We start from the raw sequence: 23,921 nt of genomic DNA, 5'->3' as shown, positions 1-23,921 counted from the left end.
AGGCTGGTCTAGATCATCACTTCCCAGAGCAAGAACACACAATGTGGCACAGCTGGGGCTACATGAGACTCAGAGGAAAGTGTCAGAAAAGCAAGAAAAGGACAAAAATGAGCATTACATCTGCATGTTTCAACCTTGAATGTTGGTGGAAATAGACACGGTTGACGACAGGTCTGAAGGAGTTGTCAATATGTAATCTGTCAAAAGTGCGTGTAGAACAACAACAAAAACCTGTGAGAACCAAAAGAGAAAAGCACATGACTATGTTTTGAACACCTAAACTTTAAAAAGCACAAGCAACAAATTCTAATGTGTGGGCACTTACTTTATGTGGGGGTGCTGCTTATTTTTTTTTAATGGACAGGACACCACAGGAAGTATGGTGTATGTGGTTACTTTAACCTCAAACTTTCTGCGTGTGTCATTAAGCACAGAGCCTTTCTCTTGTGGCTGCAGCTGCAGAGGCTCAGTGGTTTATCTGTTCCAGGTGGATGTCCTTGCTGGGGAAGACAATGACCACACTCAGGTGCTCCTTCGTGTTGGGCATCTCAAGGATTTGTGCAGGAACATCCTTAATGGAGCCTCCTCTAAGTTAAATGGAGCATGTATCATCTGCACAGGTTTGCTCTGAGACTACAAAAGTGAAAACAGTGAAATAAAAAAGCCAATCTCCTTTTCTTTTGCCATTTAGGGCGTGGAAAATTTGTTTATATTCACCCTCCAAAATTGCCTACAGTTGGTAGTAAAAGAAAAACATCCATCCATCTTTCCACAGAAATTTCTATGATTGAACGTTATCATGATGACATAAAGAGGGGAGGAGCCTAAACAAAGCTGCTACTAAAGTCCAAAGTATTCAAGTCCCCCAATATATTAATTTCATTCAAGTGTCATTTTTTGACTTTCAGACGCAGTTAATTCACTTCAAAGGGCTGGGAAATACGCACACCATAAGATCTTCTCTGAGTAACCATTTTTAAAGAACAAATAGGTCCTTTCAAGAACATAATTTAGAAATCTCTCTAGCTCAAGTAAAATCTGACTAATCTTAACTAGTCTGTAACATTGAGTTGATTCTGATGATTTCTGAAGTTACAAAATAGCTAAGAATGTAACAAAGCACTAGGTGAATTCTCATAATTGGGCTACTTTAAGGAAATTTTGTTATAACCATAATGACCCTTTATGTTTTCCTCTTTGAAATGCTAGTTAATGGGTAGATACACATGTACTGTGTATATAAGCCAAATGGATGATATTTTTTTATGGAATAACATATTCTGTTTTGTTAGGTGCTTTCCCTAGCAAATTTATTTGCTGTGGGATATGCTTACCCCTTTAAGCATATCTTTATGAATCCTGCTAAAATACCCCATTCTCTACATGCTGTGATTCCCCAACCAGGCTGATCTTTGGAAAGACATGGAGGAGTTCTTCGAAAATATGTATACTCAAGCTCATCATGCAAATCAGAATCCCCAGAAGGCAGCTTTAGAATCTACATTTTCAAAAAACACAGCCATAACATCCATATAATTTATTGCTCATTTCATAACCTCAAAATGTGAATGTGATAGTAATACGCTTTGTAAGGGCATTACGACATACTTCCAGATATGACTGATGTGTTTGACTGGAAGTTTATGCTTCTCCTTGAAGTCATTTATTACTTATTTTATATGAAAAGTGTTTATTCAGAAATAGAAAATCTGTTCTTACAGTTGACAAGAACAAATTTTAAATTTACCTGTAATTTCAAGCATTCCTCGGTGGGCTGGAATAAATGCATTTGATAGCACAGTAACTTAGTTATTATATACAGATCCATTTTTTCTTGTTTAATAACATGTCTTCCTTTGGTTGCTTCTTGATATCTGGGACATTTTTGGACACCTAGAAAAGCTGGGGAGGCTGAGGGTGCTAAGTAGAAAAGCAATAGGCCTGGAACCTTTCACCTTGACTGTGCATTTTGTTCACCAGATCAGCCTGGCTTTGCAGGGAGATGATACTCATTTTAGAAGTGACCTACCTGATACAGCAAACCACCATGGCACATGGTGTCACATGGCACCTGTGTAACAAACCTGCACATTCTGCACATGTATCCCAGAATTTAAAGTATAACAATAAAATAAGTGACTTGCCTGTTAGTTCCTCTGTTGTTCCTTGCTGTTATTTCCCATTGCCTGACCTTATTTCCAGTTAGCAATAATTAGGTGACTTGATAGTAGTTAAGGCGGTCTTAACCAAGACTTTTTTTTTTTTTTTTTTGAGACAGAGTCTTGCTCTGTCCCCAGGCTGCAGTATAGTGGCACAATCTTGGCTCACTGCAACCTCCAGCTCCCGGTCAAGTGATTCTCCTGTCTCAGCCTCTCGAGCAGCTCAGATTACAGGCACACGCACGCCACCACGCCCAGCTAATTTTTGTATTTTTAGTAGAGACGGGGTTTCACCATGTTGACCAGGATGGTCTCCATCTCCTGACCTCGTGATTCGCCCTCCTCAGCATCTCAAAGTGCTGGGATTACAGACATGAGCCACTGTGCCCAGCCCCAAGACTTATTTTAAATACTTTCAAGGTCTGTATTTCATACCATTCTTTAAATTGTACAACTGTATTGCTAAAATAGAATTTATATTTTTATATAGGGTAAAAGACAGTAGAAAATTTTAAAGAGATTCAAAAACAAAATAAATATTTTATAAATCAAAATCTGCTTTTTTATTGCATATGTAGCTAGGATAGCCACTTGGAAATTAATTTGCCTTCCTAAGGCAAGAAATAATTTAACAATTCTTAAGGGCAAAAATGTTGAGGATTATTTTTAGGAGAAAAACAAATTAAGTCATGAGACTACATAAGACTACCTCATCCAGCCTGAAAGCCATTGCCTTTGCTTGATCTTTCTGAAATGCATTTTTCTGGTTCCCTCTGAAGGAGATGGCATTAATCAACACCAGCTGATTGGAAGAGAGGAGGCTGTTGGGTGATAAGACATCCTAGATTTCACCCATGGGAAGTGAAACCAAGTAAGACTATACCTAATGAACAATGGCATATGAATTCTTTTCACTGGTTTTGTTTTGGCTTTAGATCCATCTTTAATTGGCATAAGTAATTAATAACAAATATCTTCACATGAACCAAAAACAAGACTTTTGTGCAAATGTATAAAACATTCCCAATTCTTTAATAAATGAGGAATGTAGAAAATGTGGAAGAAAACACAGTGAGTGTATAGCCTGTTTGTCTATTTTACAGCAATATGCAAAATTGTGGGTGAAATTTCCTTGTCATGCTGTTAACAAATGTTATACTATTCACGTGTCTGTTTTTCTACCTTCAGTAAAATCCTTAACTAATAATAATAACATGGAGCAAAAACTCAAATGTAAAATAAAACACAATCAAAGTCTTCTGAGAAAATCTAGCATATTTTCTTACATGTACATTTGCCTGTACCCTATGATCCAGCAATTCCACTAGTCAATATTTATCTAACAGGAGTGAAAGGATATGTACACAAAAAGCCTTTTACAGGAATGTTCACAGCAGCATTATTCATAATAGCCCAAAATAGAAAACAGCCCACATGTTCATCAGCAGGAGAATGGATAAACAAATTGTGGTATATTCATTCAATGAAACACTATTCACCAAAAAAGAAAGAAACCACTGATACGCCCAACAGCACAGATTGATCTCAAAATTATATACTGGGTATAAAAAATAGGACACAAGAAAAAGTACTTATTATTTCATTTATATATTATATATTATTCCATTTATTCCATTTATTTGAAATTTTAGAATAGGCAACCTAATCTATGATGGTATAAATTAGATCAGTAGTTGCTTTGGAGTCGTTGGTTGGGAATAAGCATGGAGAAACTTTGTAGGATGCTGAAATGTCCTGTGTCTTGGTGTATATTTGTCAAAATTGGCTGAGTATACTCACTTATGGTCTGAGCATTTCCTGAATGCAACTTATGCCTTAAAAAGGAGGAGGAGGAGCAAGAGCACAATGGAAAGGAGAAAACTTAGCTTTCTTCTTATATTTGTGTGGTTTTCAACCTATAAGTCAATCTTCATTCGAGCTACTCTGTATTATTTCTGAAATTCAAATTTTCAGCTTTCAATTTGTGTAATTATTCAATACAGAATAAGAATTTTTCTATAAAATAAACATAAAAAAGGAGACTTGTAAAATAAATCATGATTTTGATACATTTAGATGACACATGGTAGACATTTCATGTAAATATATAAATATATAATATACCATTATGTAGGAGTAGACCTGATTACTGAAAAAAGTACCTTTGTCACATTTGAGGCAGGTATTTAAGTAGATGAACAAACTTACTAAAGGATGATATTTCACTGAGAACATTTCTCTTTCTTTCCAGCCTCTGAGATTATACCTTATATCATAATTGCATAATTAGGATAATCAGAGAGGATAACTGGTATACTCAGTGTGGCGTTTCAAGATATCAATTTTGCCTTTTATTACCAATATCAATGATTTGTCAGTGTTGTTGTTTTTAATCATAAACTGTATCCGTCCACTCTTGCATTGCTCTAAAGAAATACCTAAGACTGGGTAATTTATAAAGAAAAAAGGTTAATTGGCTCACAGTTCTGAAGGCTGTACAGGATGGATCGTGGCTTCTGCTTCTAGGAAGGCCTCAGGAAGCTTCCAGTCATGGCACAAGACAAAGGGTGATTGAGGCGTCTCACAGGGCAGGAGCAGGAGCAGGGGCAAGGTGCTACAGAGGAGGTGCTACTCACTTTTAAACAATCAGATCTCATGAGAACTCACTGTCATGAGAATAGCACCAAAGGGATGCTGCTAAACCATTCATGAGAAACTGCCTCCCTGATCCAATCACAACCCACCAGGCTGCACCCCCAACTCTGGGGGTTACAATTCTACATGAGATTTGGTGGAGACACAGATCCAAACCACATCGTAAACTGTGAAAGATTTATGCTTCAGTTGGGTCTGCGTGAAATACGAACAAAATTGTTACAAACTAGCACCTGTAAGTTAGAATCTTAAACCCTTTTATATTTTATATGAAACAAAATACATGAACAAAATATATTTTATATTCTATATTAGCATGTATTTATCTATCTGTAATATCTTTCTAAATTTCCCACAGTTTTGATAGCACAGGCAATTCTAGAGTAGATTAAATAAAGACAGAAAGAAAATGTTTCCACTTTATTTATGGAAACATGTTTATTTTAACTTACCAGGAGAAACGGTTGGGCTGCTTCTGCAATAATTCCACTTGCCATGTGGACTTGATTGCAGCTGGACTTATTTATTTCAGAGAGGAAAGACTCCTGTATCTTGATCATGTGAGATAGAGTTAGAAAATACTTAAAACTGGGAATTGTGGTATCCAGTACTTTAGTATTAACTGAAGCTGACAAAGAAATAGTAATTTCACTATTCATTCATCTTTATTTTATATGAAAAGTATTTATTCAGAAACAGAAACTCTATTTTTACTCTTGGCAAGAACGCATTTTAAATTTACCTATAATTTCAAGCATTTCTTGGTGAGCTAAAATGAACATGCTTGATAGCACAGTGCTTTAGTTGTTATATACAGATCTATTCCTTCTTGTTAAGTAGCATGTCTTATTTTGGTTGTGGTCTGTTATTTGGGACACCTTCCGGGCACTAAAAATAGAGTTTGGGAAGGCTGAGGGTGATAGAAGGGTGGTAAACCTGGAGTCTTTTGTCCTTACTGTGAATTTCGTTCACCAGTTCTGCTTTGTTGTTTCTGAAAGAGACTATACCCATTTTACAGGTGACCTGCCTGCTAGCTCCTCTCTATATTGTCTATTGCTGTTATTTCTCATTACCTGACTTTATTTCCAGTTTGCAATAAGAAACTTAAATTCTTGCTTTTCACCAAAATGTGTAGCCTGACAAACGGCATAAACGTGGAGAGCAGGCGTCAGAGGAGCGTGTTACAATCACAGAGGAGTGAGAAGCGACTTGGCACATCCATGCCCTAGTCAGAATTCATCCTATCTTCCCCACCAGCCAGCCCAGAGCAAACAATACTGACCTGTTCATTTTAGTACAGATGACATCAGGAAAATGTATTTGCTGTGTGTTTTCATACACAAGAATTATGCGCAATAAAATTTGGCCTTAGCAGCCCCACAAAGAACTATTTGCAAAGGCTTTGCCAATGTGACGTCAAAAGACCAGACAGCACAAGCTTTGCCAATGTGACGTCAAAAGACCATAGCAGACCATTTTCTTGCTTTAAATGTTACACTTTTTACATTTTTATGAATTTTCTATTATTCATTTCACCTGTCTTTTTTCTGTTTCTTACTTGTGTTCCTGATTTTTAAAAAATCACATTATGTTAAAGAGGAAAGGTGAGTCTGAAAACAAAATCATTCAAGTGCTCCTAGGCAGTGTTCTAAGTGTTAGAAAGTTAAGAATCAGACATAGGCATTAACTCATATGTTGGTATATTCACCATTATAACCTTTGTGTTAGAAAGCAAACTGGAGATTTAAAAAGGTGTTTCAAAATTAATTCAGGCTTGCTTATTTGTGTTTCACGTTGATCTCAAAATTATATGCTGTGTATAAAAAAACAGGATGTAAGAAAAAGTATTTGCTATATTATTCCATTTATTTGAAATTTTAGAAAAAAGAACCCAATCTATAATGATATAGAAAAAGCAAACTGGTTTAAAAAGGTGTTTTAAAACCAGTTCAGGCTTGCTTATTTGTGTTTCACTTAAATTTGTTCATCTGTGTTTGCTAGTTGTGAAGCATAGTAGGAACCTCATAAATATTTGTTGAATGAAGGATGAATGAATATTGTATGTATAAATGAATGCATTGTAATATCATTTGCAGGCAGTTAATATCACTGATTATTCCCTGACCATATACAAATAATGGCTTGAATTCACATGATAGGTAATTATTTTCAGGTTACCTTCACAAATATTATCTGATTTACTGTGCACAGCATCCCTTTGAGACTCTGGTAGCTTGTATTATTTTTCTTCACGACTATTAACATGTTTCCTGTAGTACTGTAGTCACAAGGCAACTTGATACGGTTTGGATCTCTGTCCCCACCCAGATCTCATGTCAATTGTAATCTCCAGTGTTGGAGACAGGGCCTGGTGAGAGGTCATTGGCTTCATCATGGGGGTGGATTTTCCCCTTTGGTTTCATTCTTGTGATGGAGTTCTCTTGAAATCTGACTGTTTAAAAGTGTGTGGCCCCTTCCTCTTCCCTCTCTCTTCCTCCTTCGCCGTACACCATAATCAAAGCCAAGGAGATGCTGCCATGCTTCCTGTAAATGTGAGCCAGTTAAACCTCTTTTTAAATATACACTGCCCAGTCTCCGGTATTTCTTTATAGCAATGTGAGAATGGACTAATACACAGCTACTTGGCTTACTTGAGGTATAACCATAATTTCCTAAGGTCTCTATCAGAGAACAGCCAATACCAAAAAGCTGCAAATCTCTCCAAATATTTAAAGGCTGAGTGCCTTTACCAAGTTTTGTGTGGTTCTGAAGAATAGAAATGGAATACACAGGCAGAAGATACAGGAGAGATCTAATAACCAATATTAAACAAACATGGAACAGAGTTTGTTGTGCATGTGTCTTTGAAGAACAAGAAAATTATAATGGAGCAATGGTTATAGAGAGTTAGACTCTAGCTCAATGTGAGGAACAACTTTCTAACTTTTAGAGCTGTCTGAATGGTTTTGAAAGGCTCTTAAGTGTCAGAAGACACACCACTGCTCCATAATCTCGGCAATGCATGAATGGCGCCCCCTGGTGTTGCTTCCATCACATCATCATCATCATCCTCACCATCACCATCATCATCAAAAGAAAAGTGCAATTATTAAGCCTGCAATTCTAAACATTTGGCTCAAATTTTGAATGCTTTAGGGCAGAATCATTAGGAGGAAAAGTATGAGAATTCTTTCTCCATTTTGTATGGGAAGCAGAGAAGGAAAAGTTAGAATTATTTGGTTCTGTTCTTACTCAGTCTGCTTGGCTGTCAGGGAGATAAATAATTACTTCCACTCCAGACTGTCTCCTGACTTGTGCAGGCCACATCGTATCTCTGGTTGCAAAACCTGAGGCAGCGCCGGTGTAGCCTTGTTCCACTAGTTAATTATTCCCTCTAAAATAAAGCAGAGAGATGATTAAGGCCAATTGAAAGATCCCTACTAAGAAATATTTCCTCCACTCACCTGAAATTCTCAACTGAGTTGCACCACTATTTGCCCTTAGAAGTGTAATTGTTTAGACTGTAAATCCTTTCATTAGATAATAAGCCTCTTGGGGACAGAAGCCTTGTGAAATATTCTTTATGTGATCTATAGTCATTTGTTTATTAATCCAGCAATTATTTAGTCAACTGGTAAAAATAGTTTTTTTTAAAGGCTCCTAAGTGCTGGATGCTAGAGACATTGGTCACTTACTATGCACAGAGTACAAGTTAGCACAATCCCGAGCATTTTATTTATTCTTTTCATCTGACTTGAGTTACCCACTTGTGTCTTAAAACACATTAATTTCAGTCCACCTGGCACCTAGACAGTGTTTTGAGAAAGCAGAACATATAAGAGGGAGTAGAAGAGAGGAGGTTAAAAGGGCCTGAATTTTGGAAAGTGTTTTGGAATGCTGACGTGGAGCAGGATGGTTTTTGGTAGCTAAGAATGTACAGGAGGGGATGAAGGTGGGGACTCCCAATTTTCCATGAGCCAGGTTGGCCTCAATGAGTGTGTCTCCTCCTTCCAGTCTCAGCTATCCCTTCTTCCACTGCTCCACAGAAGAGAGCTATGGACACTCTTATCTTTTACACCCGTTTTGAAGAGGAAATTTTCTAGGAGACTTTAGGTGAGAGTGGACATTCCCTTGTGTCTACAGAGTCCAGCATCTATAAAATCTCCAAACCATGGCAATATTTGAAATTGTAACCTGATTGTCTTGTCTAGACAAGACTGAAGATGTGTTGTGATGCACCTTCTCCATGTGAGATGGGCCGTTGCCTCTGGCTCCAAACAGCCCCACAGCCAGAAGAGACAGGAGAGTCAAGGGACAAAAGAAGAGATTTTCAGTTGTGTGGCCATAGCTCATTTCTTTAAAGGCATCAAAACAGAATTGTTCATTTGCTGCACAGAAAGAGCCTCTTCCTCTACCTGCATCTGGAATACAAAGGCAAACATTAACAATACAACAAAAATATAAATTGAAACACCACTGTTTCACAGCTTATTTCAAATTAGGGCAAGAATTACTTTTATCTTGACAACATAAGTGCTCAAAGGGGGGCTTTTGGAAAGCAAGCCAAACAATGCAGAATTTATAACCAAATGCATTTCTAACTCTGCCATTTTCTAATTTTATAGCCACTTACCTAAGATCTCCTGGCCTCTATTTCTTTTTCTGGAAAAGTGCTTCAATAACAGCTTTCTTATAGGATTAGTGCAATGACTAAATCACGTGATGTTTACGGTGTTTTCAGGACGGTGCCTGCAAATGATGGTCAAGTATGGTCATTTTGTTATAATTGCTGTTGTTATTGTCAGCTTAGTTTAGTTCCCTTTGTCAGGGTAATAACAAAAAGGCAATGTTATGATCCCAACAGACACATGACCTCACTGCATCTTGCAGAAGTACACGAAGGAGCTGAAGGAGAGAGTAAGCATGCACCAGCCAAAGCTCTGTTTCCCATTGGAAAAACATCTCAAAGTGCACATCCTTTCCCAGTGGGTTGACAGTGCCATCAACATAAATAAAGGATTATATTCTTTTATCCATATTTTTAAGGTGGGGAAAAGTATAACTAAGCATATTATCATCCTATAGAATAATCATTCTATTTTCTTCTTTGGAGTTATCTTCAAATGTTTACTGAGAGACAGAGCTGCCTGTTCCAAGCTTTTCGGAACTGGCAGAGCTCACCTGGGCTTCAAGCCTTTCTCAAGTGGTTGCTCATGGCCACACCAGGGTTTTGGAACTCAGTCTCTTTAAAGGAGCTAATACAAAGCCATGTAAGAGAATCCCAGAAAGAACATTCCTTCATTCCTGCCTTGCTTCCTCCAGTCACTAAATCCTCCCTTGCATTGGGCACTGTCTGGAGGAATAAGGCTAGAGAATAACTTGAGGTCAGCATTACTCCTGCTGCCTGGTGCCTGTACTGAAGTCAGTTGCTGTGGGAATTAGGTAATGGGAGCCCGTGTACTGTGTCTGCATCTCTGTTCCTTGCTTCTGTGTCAAAGAACCACGGTGGGGTCAATGGCCTCTTGGGATTAGTGTTGGGACTAAGATGAGAGGAGACCCTAGGGTGCACCTGCTCTACTGTGTGGACTCTGTCCTTGCAGGACCCTGAGACACTACAAGTGAGTGTCTTTTTAAGAAGGAGCCACATTTTGTATAACATTTAAGGAGGCACTAACACTTAAGGTCAAATGAGTACAGGGCTGGCACCTGAGAATCAGTGTCTCCTTAAGTTTTGCACCTTAGCAGCTTCCTTTGCCTTACCCTATCCTGGCCCTGCTTGAGACACCTGGTCAGGGCTTTGGATACAGCAGATAGCACGTCTTTTGGTGGCTGTATTGTTGTCTTATATCATGCCACAGATGCTTCAGAAGGCTCCTGAAGTATCAGAATTAAAGTGATTCTGCCCTCTGCTGTTGATGCAAATGGAGCACTTCAGTTAAGCAAAATAGTCTGAGGAAAATGTATTGTTTATCCTGCAGGTTTCATAATGAGAAGACACTCATTATGAAAATATTCCTTTAAAAATGGGAAAAGGAAAACTTGTGGTTATTGGGTTTGAGTGAAAATATTAATGGGAAAGTCATAATCCTTCCTTCTGAAAGATTTAATGTATGTTGTGTCTTGGCCAGCATCCGGAGGCCCCACAGCAATTCTCTCAGCCTAGGGATGTGGTTCCAATAAAGCTGCCTTAAGAATTCCTACACAGACAAGAGTCAGCTTAAATAATTTGATTGGATGGCAGGCTGACATTTCACAGAGAGCAGAAATTTAACCCTTGTTTGGAAAGCTAACAGTCTCCTCACATCAACACAGAAAAAAAAAGCCTCTAAGACACCATGAGTCTCTGTTGCCTAGTTGTCCCAGGACTAGAATGTCATACAACTGGGGAGAAATTGGAGGAGGAAAAAGCGGTGGCCAGATGTGGTTCAAGCCACAAGAAAATAGAAATAAAGGTAAAGGCATGGCCCTGTTTTAAGAGCTTGTGAGATACTGACTTACTGGTTTTTCCCCCTCACACAGCTGTTTGAGAAACCTGTCCCCTGGTAACTCATATGGATCATTCAAATCAGATCCACAGAATCCAAGGAGCATTTTTTCTCCTGCTGAAGGGACAATCAGTTGAAATGCCCAATCATGGGTCCTTATAATGGAAAGCTTAAATCAGACAAACTTGAGCTCTAATATAAAACTTGTCTTTTGCTATGCATGCAGTAACTTACTTAACTTTTGTGCCCCTGTATGCATAAACTAGGGATAACAGAAGATGGCTTCCATTTTTGCAGTGCTTGTTAAATGTGACTATGAATAGAAAGTCTCTAAAGAGAAAAGTCACTCAATAAAGTAATCTTCTTTGCCCTTCTAAGAAATATAGACTTAATTCAAAGAGGATTCACGGATTTGAAAAGAAAAGTATCATCCCCAAAAGTCTACAAATGGATAAACTGAAGGAAGTTTAGGAGGGCTACCTGACTTACGCAAGTCCACACATCTAGAAAACATCAAATTCAGAATCAAGAGTCAATTTTCCTCTAATTTTCCAGCACCGTTTCCTCTAATTTGACAGATATGGGCATAACCTAGAAAAAGAGAATCTAGGAGGGAGGGGACAAAATGGCCAAGTAAACTCAGCCAGGAAGCATTGCTCCCACTAAGAGAGAACAAAATATTCAGTAAACCAACATACTTTGAGGAGATCTCTGAAGTGACAATATCAAAAGTTAATAGAGAAAAGATGCAGACACCAAGCCTGAAGAGGGAGGAAACCGGCAACCCTGTGTGACGTTGCTGAAATCTAGGGCTAATTTCTAGCCCTTCGCGGCTTCTCGGGAAAGGGTGAGTATAGGGATGGAGGGGCATCCCACTCTTGCCACGGACCTCTGGGAAATTAGCTACAAGAGATCTCATGTACCTCATAAATATTTGACCTAGCAGAAGGATCTCCCTGGAGAGTAGGCAGAGACCCAGCTCCAGCCTGGGCAGAATCCAGGGACTTTTGCGTGTGTTGCGCCTGTAGCAGCATGCTGTCAGAGGTGCCTATCCCCCAGGGCACCCCATCTCCCTCTGAGTAGCTCTAGCCCCAGCTGACTGCAGGGCCAAAAAAGAGTGGGGCTGGTTTCTCAACAGGACTGGAGTACTTCTGTCCTGCAGGCTCTCATGACTGATAGGCTCTCCCAGGGACACTGCCTGGCCACTCTCACAGAAGCATGTGTACAACACAGCCGCCATGCTCAGTATGAGTGCTTTACCAGCGGCTCCACCGGAGTGGAGAGCTGCCATGTGCAGTTCAGGAGTGCCAAACAGAGATCTATGACTAGCACTCAATTGGAGGAGGACACCTCCACTTTCAGAACACTGAGATGGGTGAGACTCAGGGGTTTGCAGGCTGGTATGGGAACAAGTCCTTCACAACCTATGAAAAGATTTAGACAGCCACTGACTGGAAAATAATAATTCTGGGAAATTTCAACACACTGACTCTGTTAGACCAATGATTGACATAGAAAACTAACAAAGAAATTCTGGACTTGAACTCGATGCTCAATCAATTGGACCTGACAGACATGCACAGAATACTCCACCAATCAACCACAGACTACACATTCTTCTCATATGCACACAGAACATATCCTAAGATTCACAACATGCTTGGTCATAAAGCAAGTCTCAATAAATTTAAAAAACCTGAAATTATACCAAGCACGATCTCAGACCACAGTACATTAAAAACAGAAATCAACATCAAGAAGATCTTTCAAATGTACATATATACATGAAAATTAACTTGCTTCTGAATAACTATTTTAAGACATAAATCAATCAAAAAATTGTTTGAAATTAATGAAAATAGAGACACAACTTACCAATACCTTTGGAATGCAGCTAAAGCAGGTTTAATAGGAAAGGTTATAGCACTAAAATGCATACATCAAGAATTTAGAAAGATCTCAAATTAACAAACTAAATTTGCACCTATAGGACATAGAGAAAAAACAAAACAAAACCCAAAGCTAGCCAAAGAAATAACTAAAAATATAGAGAAACTGAATGAAATCTAGATGCAAAAATCCATACAGAAGACCAATAAAACCAAGAATTGGTTTTTTGAAAGAATACATAAGATTGATAGACAATTAGCTAGATTAACACAATGAAGTTGAAAAAGTACAACCAGAAATGACAAAGATGACATTATAACTGATCTTACAGAAATACAAAAGATCCTCAGGGGCTATCACAAATGACTCTATGCACACAAAATAGAAAATCTAGAGGCAATCAATAAATTCCTGAAACACACAATCTCTCAAGATTGAGTCAAGAAGAAAGTGAAAACTTTAACAGACCAATAACAAATTCTGAAATTGAATCAGTAATAAAAAACTACCAAATAAAAATCGCCCTGGAACAGATAGATTCACAACCAAATTCTATCATATGTACAAAGAAGAGCTGGTACCAATTTTACTGAAACTATTCCCCAAAATTAATGAGGAGGTGTTCCTCCATAATTCATCCTATGAAGAGAGCATCGCCCTGATAGCAAAACCTGGCAGAGATACAATGGAAAAGAAAATATGCCATCATCTCTGATGAACATAGACATGAAAATCTTCAATGAAATATTAGCAACCCAAATACAGCAACACATCAAGAAGTTAATACAACACAATCAAGTAGACTTTATTCCTGGAATGCAACGCTGGTTGAGCATACACAAATCAATAAATATGATTCACTACATAATCAGAATTACAGCAAAAACAAATAAATCTATTAAAAATGGGCAAAAGACAGTTTGCAAAAGAAGACAGTTTGCAAAAGAAGACCGTTCACAAAAGAAGACAAATGGCCAACAAACATGAAAAAAATGTTGATCATCACAAATCATCAGAGAAATTCAAACCAAAACCACAATAAGATACCATCTCACACCAGTCAGAATGGCCACTAATAAAAAGTCAAAAAATAACAGATGCTGGTGAGGCTGCAGAGAAAAGGAAACTCTTATACACTGTTTGTGGGAATGTAAATTAGTCCAGCCACTGTAGAAAGCATGTTCAAGATTTTTCAAAGAGCTTAAAACAGAGCAACCATTACCCAGCCATCCCATTACTGGATATATAGTCAAAGGAAAAGAAATTATACTACCAAAAAGACACATGCACTCAAATATTTGTCGCAGTGTTATTCACAAAAGCAAAAACATGGAATCAACAAAGATGACCAGCAAGAGAGGGTTGGATAAAGAAAACATGGCACATACACACCATAGAATCCTACACAGCCATAGAAAAAAACAAAATCATGTCCTTTGCAGCAACACGGATTCAGCTGGAGGCCATTATTCCAAGTAAATTAACCCAGAAACAGAAAACCAAGTATCATATGTTCTAACTTATAAGTGGGCACTAAACATTGAGCACACATGGACATGGATGGGAACAATAGACATTGGGGATTTCTGGGGGTGGTGGGGAGAAGGGGGGAAGGAGTTGAAAAATGACCTGTTGAGTACTGTGCTCACCACCTAAGTGATGGGATCCATACCTCCAACCTCAGCATCATGCAATATATCCATGTGACATATCTGTACATGTACCCTCTAAATATAAAAGTTGAAGAGAAAAAAGAGAGAACCTAAATTTTGGTACTGCATGGTACAATTTCTCCTTTAGGTGTTTGTAAGCATTTACAAAATTACTCCTTCAGTCTTGGTTTTATCCTTCTTTAAATCTTCACCTTAACCTGAAAATGAAGATTGGCAGCAGGAAGAGCTCTCTGCAATATTGGAAACCATGACATCAACAAGCTCATTCAGTAGCTGGAAAGGGAACAGTATTCTCATAAATTTGCCTCCTCTCCACACTTACAGCCCCCCACACCATGGTGCTTCCTATTGCCCTTTTCCTTTGGTTACAACTAAATATTTTATCCTATATGAAATCATCACCAGTTACAAAAATCACCTCAAAGAAAATACGGTTTAGTGTTCACATTTTTACCTCATCTTCAGCTTGGCCCGAGTTCTGCTTGGTGAGCTCAGAGTTCATCTGAAATACACAGTCACATCAGCACTCAACTGGCTCCTCCCTTGTCTTCTTAGAACTTGGTTCCCCAAGTCTTTTTTCCTTGCATTATGAAGTGATTGTAAGTATTTATACAGTAGGGTAAAGGACGAACCAGCTGATGCATACATTGTGAGACACACAGTTTCCCTGGATTAGCACAGTGGCCCAAAAGATGTAGAAGAATATTAATGAAACATCTAATGTTATGCATTTTACACAATAAATCATATGTTATTTTATAATTATAAAATACATTAGGTGTTAAAAAGTTAAAAATTAAGTGTGATACACACACACACAGTAGGTTATGTACACCTCTGACTATGACAATAAATTACTGGTGTTTAAAAGCCAGAGAGGAAGCACTTTGTCTGCTCTGGCTGGTGATGTTACAGTTGTTTAAAGATTGCTAAGTTGAATCTTGACGACCCTTTTACTCCACATTCATTCAGTCATTCATAAAGTCCCGATCAGTCAGGCCGCCTCCCAAATCTGTCACCTTCATTCACTGTGTGCAAATCCCAAGACCCACCTTCTGGATTAGGCCACCATCACTTTGCACCTGGACCACTGGCCAGTTCTCCCTGTCAAGTCTCATAACACTCTAGCCCCATGCCCACAAATCAGCAAACACAGCCCTTCAGAAACTCAAACCAGAGAAGGTCACTCTCCTCCTTAGAGCCCTTCAATGCCTTTGCAGTCATCTTAGAACCACAGCAAACTCTTCATCCTAGTGTCCAAGGCCCTCTGTGGTCTGCTTGCTGCCCCTCCCAGCCCACCTTTCACTGCTCTTCTGCCCTCTACAACCTGTACTTGCAGGAGTCTGAGGAGCCTGTGGTCTCTCACTATGGGTCCTGTATCATGCTGCTGCATCTACTGGAAACCTCTCTCCTTCTCCTCCCATTCCTCCTATTCCTAGTCATTGCTCCACATCTAAGCCACAGCATCCCTTCCTCCAGGAAGTCTTCCCAAACTTCAGGACTGGTGTAGAAGCCTCTGCTTCACACGTCCATAGCTCCTCTGTCCTCACTCACAACACTTATCTCACTGCTATATCTGTGGAAATTATGACAGCTCTTCTAGCCTAAGACTAAGACTCTTAGTCACACTGAATGGTATTGTCTGAAGAGGCACAACTGTGGCGTGGGGAGTGTTATAATCTAAAATAGATTGTTTTAAAAAAATATCTGGAAAGAATTTCTGTTCCCTCCACACTTCCCCTTCCATTCTGATCACTTTTTCTTTCTTTTCAATGAACTGATAACATTGCATTATGTTATTTTGCTTTGTTTAAATTATACATCATTCATTAAGAGTCAAACTATTTGTAAATGTTTAGTCACTTAGTTTCACTAAAGCATTCTTATATTTCAAGGACAATAGTATTCTTGTTTGGGCTCACAATGCTATAGGCAAGAAACAAAGAGTATCAACGAATATCCAGCCATGCAGTTAAGTTTTGTTAACTAGGCTGTTACCTATTTTATTAGGTGAGACGTCTGTGGCTTTCTCTTTTGAAGGTACTACTGATATCTAAGAGGAGGTATAGGTTTATGAATACTTTTCTAACCATGGGTCTTCACACATTCTAGGGTTGTCTGTGGGAATAGAAATAAAACATTAGTGTCAAGAAATGTTCGAATGATTAAAGATAACTTATACTGCCTCTCCCTGGATAGGTAGCATCAACCAGTCAGTGAAGTGGTCTATAACGTGCTACAGATTACAAAGGGAGCAGAAGCTGTCTCTTTTCTCAGTGAGTTTATGCTTAAGAGTTTATTATTTAGAAAGTTTACAATATTATTCTTGCTATATAAATGCTCAGAAAGATTATTATAAATAATATCAAGCCAAGGGAAATTACCTCAATGTCTAAATGACCCAAACATGAGAACACATAGCCATTATGGACTTGTCCAAGTTTGTAAGAGGTGTGGTGTTCCAGGAAAATCTGAGGTCATCAGCGATGCTTGATCAGTCAGTAGGAATGCCAGGGAAGAAGTGAACCATCTGACGTTCTAGGGCTTAAGATGAAAGGACTCTGAGCACAGCTGAGGTGCAAGTAAGATTTGTAATGAAGTCCACAACAGCATGTTAGAATGGAAAGAGCACACACGACCCTGGGAAATTGCCTCACCTCTCTGAACACTATCTTTCTTATGAAATGGGAACAACAATAATAATCATAGTAACTCCCACCTCACAAATTGTACTGACAGTTGAGATGAAGCCTGGGAAAGTGTTTTATAAGTGATGAAGCAGGAATGGCAATGAAGAAAATGGTGGTGAAGATGACGACAGTAATGCTCCACCTGGGCATTGAGAGGTCAGTGAAACGTACTTCTTCCAATCCTTATAGTAACAGAAGATCCAGTAGTGCTCCTTCACCCACCTTAGAGACCAAGATTGTGCCTTCATATGGGCTTTGGCATGTAACTAGCAGAACATAGAAAGTTCCCAAGAGCCCCTCATGGAGGTGGGAATTTGGGCTGGACTGCACCTGTACTCTGACTTTGTTCCTTTCTTAGGACTCTAAGGGAAATTTTTTCATTCATAATGAGAAAAGGATATCTACTATATGCCATTTTCTGTCCTTAAAGAGTTTATAATCTAGCAAAACACAACACACACACACACACATGCATATAGACATGCACACACACAAACAACACATGGCAAGAAATCTGAACACAGATCTCATGCAAGGATTCACGGTGTGTTCTTGGAGTCCAGCTGAGTGGAAATCTATACAGAGAACACGAACATGGCCAGGTTTTTGAACAATTAAATGAGTCTTATCAAACAAAGATAGAGAGAGCTTCCCAGGCAGATGCGACAAGCTGAGCAACATGAAAATAGTGGATTTGGTTTCCAAATAGTACAGGGTACCTTCAGGTTTGAGTCTTTGGGAGGGGGTGTCAAAACTAATAGAAAAAGGAAGATAGGGTAACATCGTGGGAAGGCTTTGAATGTTGTACTAGAAAGTTTAGACTCTATCCTGAGGGGGTGAAGAGCTGTCAGTGTTTTATAAGAATATGAACTTGATCTGATCTGTGTTTTAGGTAGAAAATTGGCATTTATAGATGAAAACATAGAATATCTCCACAACTTTACGTTTAAAAGTGAGAAAGAGGAGTCACAAAATACAGGTAGACCAGATACAAGACCAATCCAGAGAAGAAATGCAGCCTAAACAAGGTCACTGTCGATGAAAAAGAAGAAGAGAGGATATATTCAAGAGTCATTTTCATGGTAACACCAATAAACAATTCCAATCTGAAAAAGAAGAAAGATACAAGGATCGTCTTGATGTTTCATGCTTGAGTTTTAGACAATGGACCAAAATGAGCACCAAAGACTGTGTAACAAACTCAAGGAAATGGGCATGTGTTTCCTCTTAGATGTGCTTAGTTTCATCTAGGACATTCAGGTGGATTTATCAGGAGGCAATTGTGAATCAAGATGAAGTTAAGCGTATAGATAGTTGTCACCAGCAAGTATTGAAGCCATGTGACTGGATGGAATTATATATAGAAGAAAGAATTTTTAAAAAGAGAAGAGCCCTGCAAATACCTGTGGTTGATAAACAGACCCTGAAAGATGAAAAATCATCTTTGTATAAAAAGGAATCCATTATAAGATCAGCAACAGGGTCTTATACTAAAGTAGTCCCTATGCTCTTCTTTCCAACTCAAATCAAGTTCTTGAAACTAATGACTTTATTTAATCTAAAGATATACTGAGTGCCTACCATATATCAAGTATTGCTCTGGGATTGTGAGGATACAAAAAACAAATCAGACATGAATCCTGTCCCGGAAAGCATGAACTTTAATGGTAAGAGAGGAGCTGAACAGATGTTACCTTTGCTGCTGTTGAACCTGATGTTTGACAACATTCAACAGAAAAGATCGACGATTCCACAAGTACCACAGTTTCAGAAGCTGTTTCAAGCTTGTGAAAATTCCCCTAAACTAAAGCCTAGATCATGACTACACAATATAGCCATTCCCTGAAGAAGCTGGGATCCTTAAACATGAGGTGGACATTTGGGCAGGACCAACCAACCAAACTTGCAGTGAAAGTTTGTATTTAGTTTTTCTATAATGCTATGGTGTGAATGTTTGTGGTCTTCCCAAGTCCGTATGTCGATACCTAACCCCAACACAATATGGCCACCATCCAAATGCATGTTCCCTTCGCCTATCTCCTGAGGTCATGTTTTGAATGGTAGTAGACAGGAATGGTAATCAGAAAAATCAATTCCTCCCTTAAAACATTCCACTGCATACCAGTTAAATTCACTCTCCATAAATGTTCCTGAAAGGCATAATAGTTCAGTTGCTGCCGGTTAGTGGTTAAATTATTTTGGTCAAGAGATTTTCCACATATTTCAAGTCATGTCAAATTTACTCATTGATATCATACCCTTAGATTCCACAATATTTGTTGAAAATGAGGTATCTACCAGGTCTGGTACTGAGCACTGCAGAGCCATGCAATAGGCTGACATTGATTTATATTGTTCCTATTCAGGTAAAGTCTTTTGTGATGAAAATATGACTCAATGAACTCATTGTTTACAAACTCATAAGTAAGTTCAGCATGGTCTACGATCCTCAATTTATTTTTATTCTGTTTATAAAATTACAGGTGGCTTATAAATATTCATATATGCAAAGCATTTTCCTTCATGAATTTAATCCTAGTATTTAAAACTAGTCCATCAGCCTGCGTATCTGTATAAGCAATTTTATGTGTAATAAATGAGCCACATTGAATCAAATCAAACATATTAAAAAAGAATTTTTGCTTGCATTCTTGCTTGTGCACTTGCTTCTCCTAGAAAACAAAAATAGTCCTAGTTGTCCTATAATTGGTCAGAAGAAAACAATCACACTGTACGGGTATTTGTATTTTTTTATTCTGATAGAGAAAAAACTTATAAACTACACAGCATATGAAATATGATACTGCAAATAACGGCCAACAGATAAAAGATCTTTAATATTTGGAAAAAAAAACTATGTACATATTAAGTCTTAACAAAGAAAGGCCAAAATATATCAATTGAAAGCATTAATGAAATATTTTAGTTGGTACACAATCTCAATTCCATATTTTTTACCATCTAGATTATACACTGATTTAAAATCAAACGTATGAAGGTAAACTAATATCTTCATAGGTCAACAACGAAAATTTATCCTTCACACTTATTTCTAGGAAGCAGCTGGGCTTATTTCCTGGATTGTTTACAATGAAGCTAGAATATCTGCCATAACTGTAGAATTTCAAAAAGGATCCCTAGGCCTACTTGTACATTCTCCTTACTAGCTGGGCACTCTCCATAATTTCCAGATGGGCCATGGGGAAGAATGGTAGAAATGAGTGCGGGAAGAAAGACAATGAAATTAGAAATGAGTGAAGCACATGGTGGTAGAATGCTAAGAGCAGGGATCAGGATAGTCAACCAGGTATCTAGGAAGGGTCAAGTCAGCAGTGTCATCTGCTGACCAATGTTAGGAAGAAATCAGCTCAAAGGAAATACCACATTTTTCCAATTAAACTCAAATCTATTGACTTGTGGTGGTTCTTTGATGTTACGGGGACTGCTGTAATAGAAACCAAATGGATTTTCAAGGGCAAGAGACTTTGCCACTGAATAAGATGATGTCGTCCTTCCTGATGACAAATAGGAATGGGTGGTCAGCTCTAAACAGCGTGGACTCAGGGAGTTGTTTTTCTACAATGTTACTTCCTGTGGCAGCAGCAGCCTCAGTGCCCTCCTCAGTGACCTCTATGTAAGATTTGTGCATCATTCTCGATATATACAGACGACCCCCTGAAGCAATCCCAGATAAATCTGCTCTGGATTCATCAAAGATATCCTTCAGCCCTAGGGCCCTCAAATGCTGTTTGATTTCATAATTCTTCTCTATCTTGAACTGAGGAAAAAATACCTCAACATACTTAGAGGCCATTCTCCTTGGATTGGTCCATTCCATTAGACTCTGGAAGGTCAGTTTGTTTTCAATCTGTAAAAATAATTCAAAGATAATTCAGAATCATATGGTTAAGTGACAGATGAAACAATAGCTACAAAGATACAGAGTTTTCTATAATTATTCCTTCCTGGATATTTGTGTTCAAGTACATGAATGGGTCTTGGGAAGTCTTGAAACAGAACATGATAAAAATGAATAGTTCAAGTACTCTTTAAAAAATCCCATATTTAATTTGCTCTGCCATGAGAAGGCATGATTTATTTGCACCTCAAGGCAATTCCACTCTCTGCTCACCCATGAGCAGACACAGCCAAAGTGTAGCAATAGACAAGTGAAAGAACCTGGGAATTTGAAACCATCAGAAGGAGAAAGAAGCCCAGTGGTCATTTAAATCAGTGTTTCCTAGCTGTCTCCTCATCAGGAAAGACAGACAAAATAATGTGTGCACAGCTTACTGAAGTAAACCAATGGAACCCCATGTGGCCTGAGGCAAGAAGCCCAAAGCTCCAGCCTTGAAGATTTGGGTGATTAATATCTCCCAGTACAGTTACCCATACAGTCTGGGAGGCTTGTGTTAATATCAATTTCTTGCTCTCAACAGAGGAGACATCCAAAGCACAGGAGAATGTAGTTGGATATGCCCAGATGCGAAGCAAGCAGCCCTAGTTACACAGCTACAAGTGTCCATATCTCTCTCTCCAGCAACATTGCTGCCCACAAACGATTCACAAAGCCAATTCACCAGCTCTTGAATACTGAGAATTGATCATAAATACTGGATTTAGAGTGAAAGTATTTTTTGTAAACATGGTTTAGAAATCTTATATAAAGACATTTCCTCTCAAATTCAGGCTCAAGTTCAATCCTAAATTTAAAATATTAAATTTAACTTGTATTCTTATCAAGGACCTATATTTATAAAATCAAATTTAGTCTAATTTGAATTTTCTGTGTTAATTATCCAGGTTTGTGTTTAATCTGTAATAAATTTTGACTCAGTTGGAAATATTTCTCATTTTGTGCACTAAGTTCCAACCATCTCATTATTATCTGGTAATGAAAGATTATGCAGGTATTTAAGATTGTATTGTATGTTGGTTTATAACGGTCATCTTCAAACATTATTAGGTAAATCTATTACAGAAAAGGAAAATTCAGACAATAAGTACAAGAACAAAACTATATTGTTAGCTTGCTTTATCTGGGTTACTTTTTCTACTGCAGATTATTTCAAGTTAAAATAATTGCTGTATGCTAAAATCTGATTGTTATGAAGGTTGTCAAGTGAATTATAGATTTAATATGAGTACCAATATTTTATATGATCATACTTTAGATTTAATAGTACAATTTTTGCTTCTCATGTCAAAAAATAGATGAAAACATAATGAATGAAAGCTATTGCTAAAATTCAGTAATCTTTGTCTATGTAGATAGTGCCATTCCAAAGCTTTAAAGTCATGTCTTTTAATCATAATAATGCCCCTGGGATGGTAGACATGTCTATTTCTTTATATTTGTTCTACTGTCCCATTATTCCACAGCAAACGTTTATTATTTTCCAAGTCAAAACAAAACAAATGCTTTTAAATGTAGTTGTAACTTTTCAGTGTAGCTGACATACATATATGTATGTGCACATAGATACACACTAATACACATATCTTTACATATGTATCTATCAGAAAAATTGACTAAATTCCAACAGCCTCCCTTCACCACCTCATGTGCTTGCTGTAAACATCAAACAAGGTAATATAAATGAAGCTCAGAGCACATGGCCTGGGATGTAGTAGGTGCTCAATAAATTGTGCCTACTTTTCCTTTTTATTGAGAGAACAGAGAAGGAAGATGAGTCCAGGACTCTCAGATTGCAGATCAAACTCAAAGAGCCAAGTTCAGGAGGAGAAAAAGCAGAAAAGTGGCTGAAAAAAGGTCAAGCTCTGAGATACAGTGGTGGTGTCTGGTTTGCATGGCCCCTGCCATCTTCCCATTGCACTGTGTTGGTCCATTTCTCCTGCCACATCCATCACAAGGCAGTCCCTTAACACCGCTTTTCATGTAAGACACAACAGCACGGAGTGATGATAGCAATTTGCCTTTGCAAAATTGTAACAGTAAGAAATCTGACACAGTTGATTCCATCTTGCTGCTATCTTCCAAGCTGTCCTTTGTCATTCTTTGGCATAGGCCAAGCTAACTTTGGAAAAAATTTAGTTTATAGTTTAAACTTAGAGCAAGGATCATGATAACCCGTCCCAAAACTAAACCACCTTTGTAAAACTAATGAAAGACCACATGGTCATGATTGTGAGAGAAGCCTGAATTCTGCCAAGATGTAGTTATAGTAAACGATAACTAATCATTGTCATGGAGGCCATAAAATTTGTAACTCCCTCAATGACTCTTGTAGATAATATCACTATTGTAGAACCTAAGACTAGCCTTTCGAGATGTCTTTTCAGACTTTTACATTTCTGAACCTAGCTCCACTTGGAATCATGACTCATGACTCAGCTGGTCCTGTGGCC

The 23,921-nt window shown here is 38.2% G+C and overlaps 1 protein-coding gene across 2 annotated transcripts in view; it reads right to left on the bottom strand.

Moving 5' to 3' along the window:
- Positions 1-20,293: 20,293 nt before the first annotated feature.
- SERPINB7 (serpin family B member 7) overlaps positions 20,294-23,921 on the bottom strand; it is a 58,803-nt gene continuing 55,175 nt past the window's right edge. For both annotated transcript variants that reach the window (XM_017528781.2, XM_017528782.2), the window contains exon 8: positions 20,294-21,420. In XM_017528781.2, coding sequence (XP_017384270.1) covers positions 21,022-21,420 — 399 coding nt within the window. In that variant the 3' untranslated portion in view covers positions 20,294-21,021. The remainder of the gene's footprint in view (positions 21,421-23,921) is intronic.

This window comes from Cebus imitator, unplaced genomic scaffold, assembly GCF_001604975.1.
Source record: "Cebus imitator isolate Cc_AM_T3 unplaced genomic scaffold, Cebus_imitator-1.0 Scaffold55, whole genome shotgun sequence".
Lineage (NCBI taxonomy): Eukaryota > Metazoa > Chordata > Mammalia > Primates > Cebidae > Cebus > Cebus imitator.
Note: the sequence above shows the minus strand (reverse complement) of the source record. Positions and strands in the feature narration are given on the sequence as shown.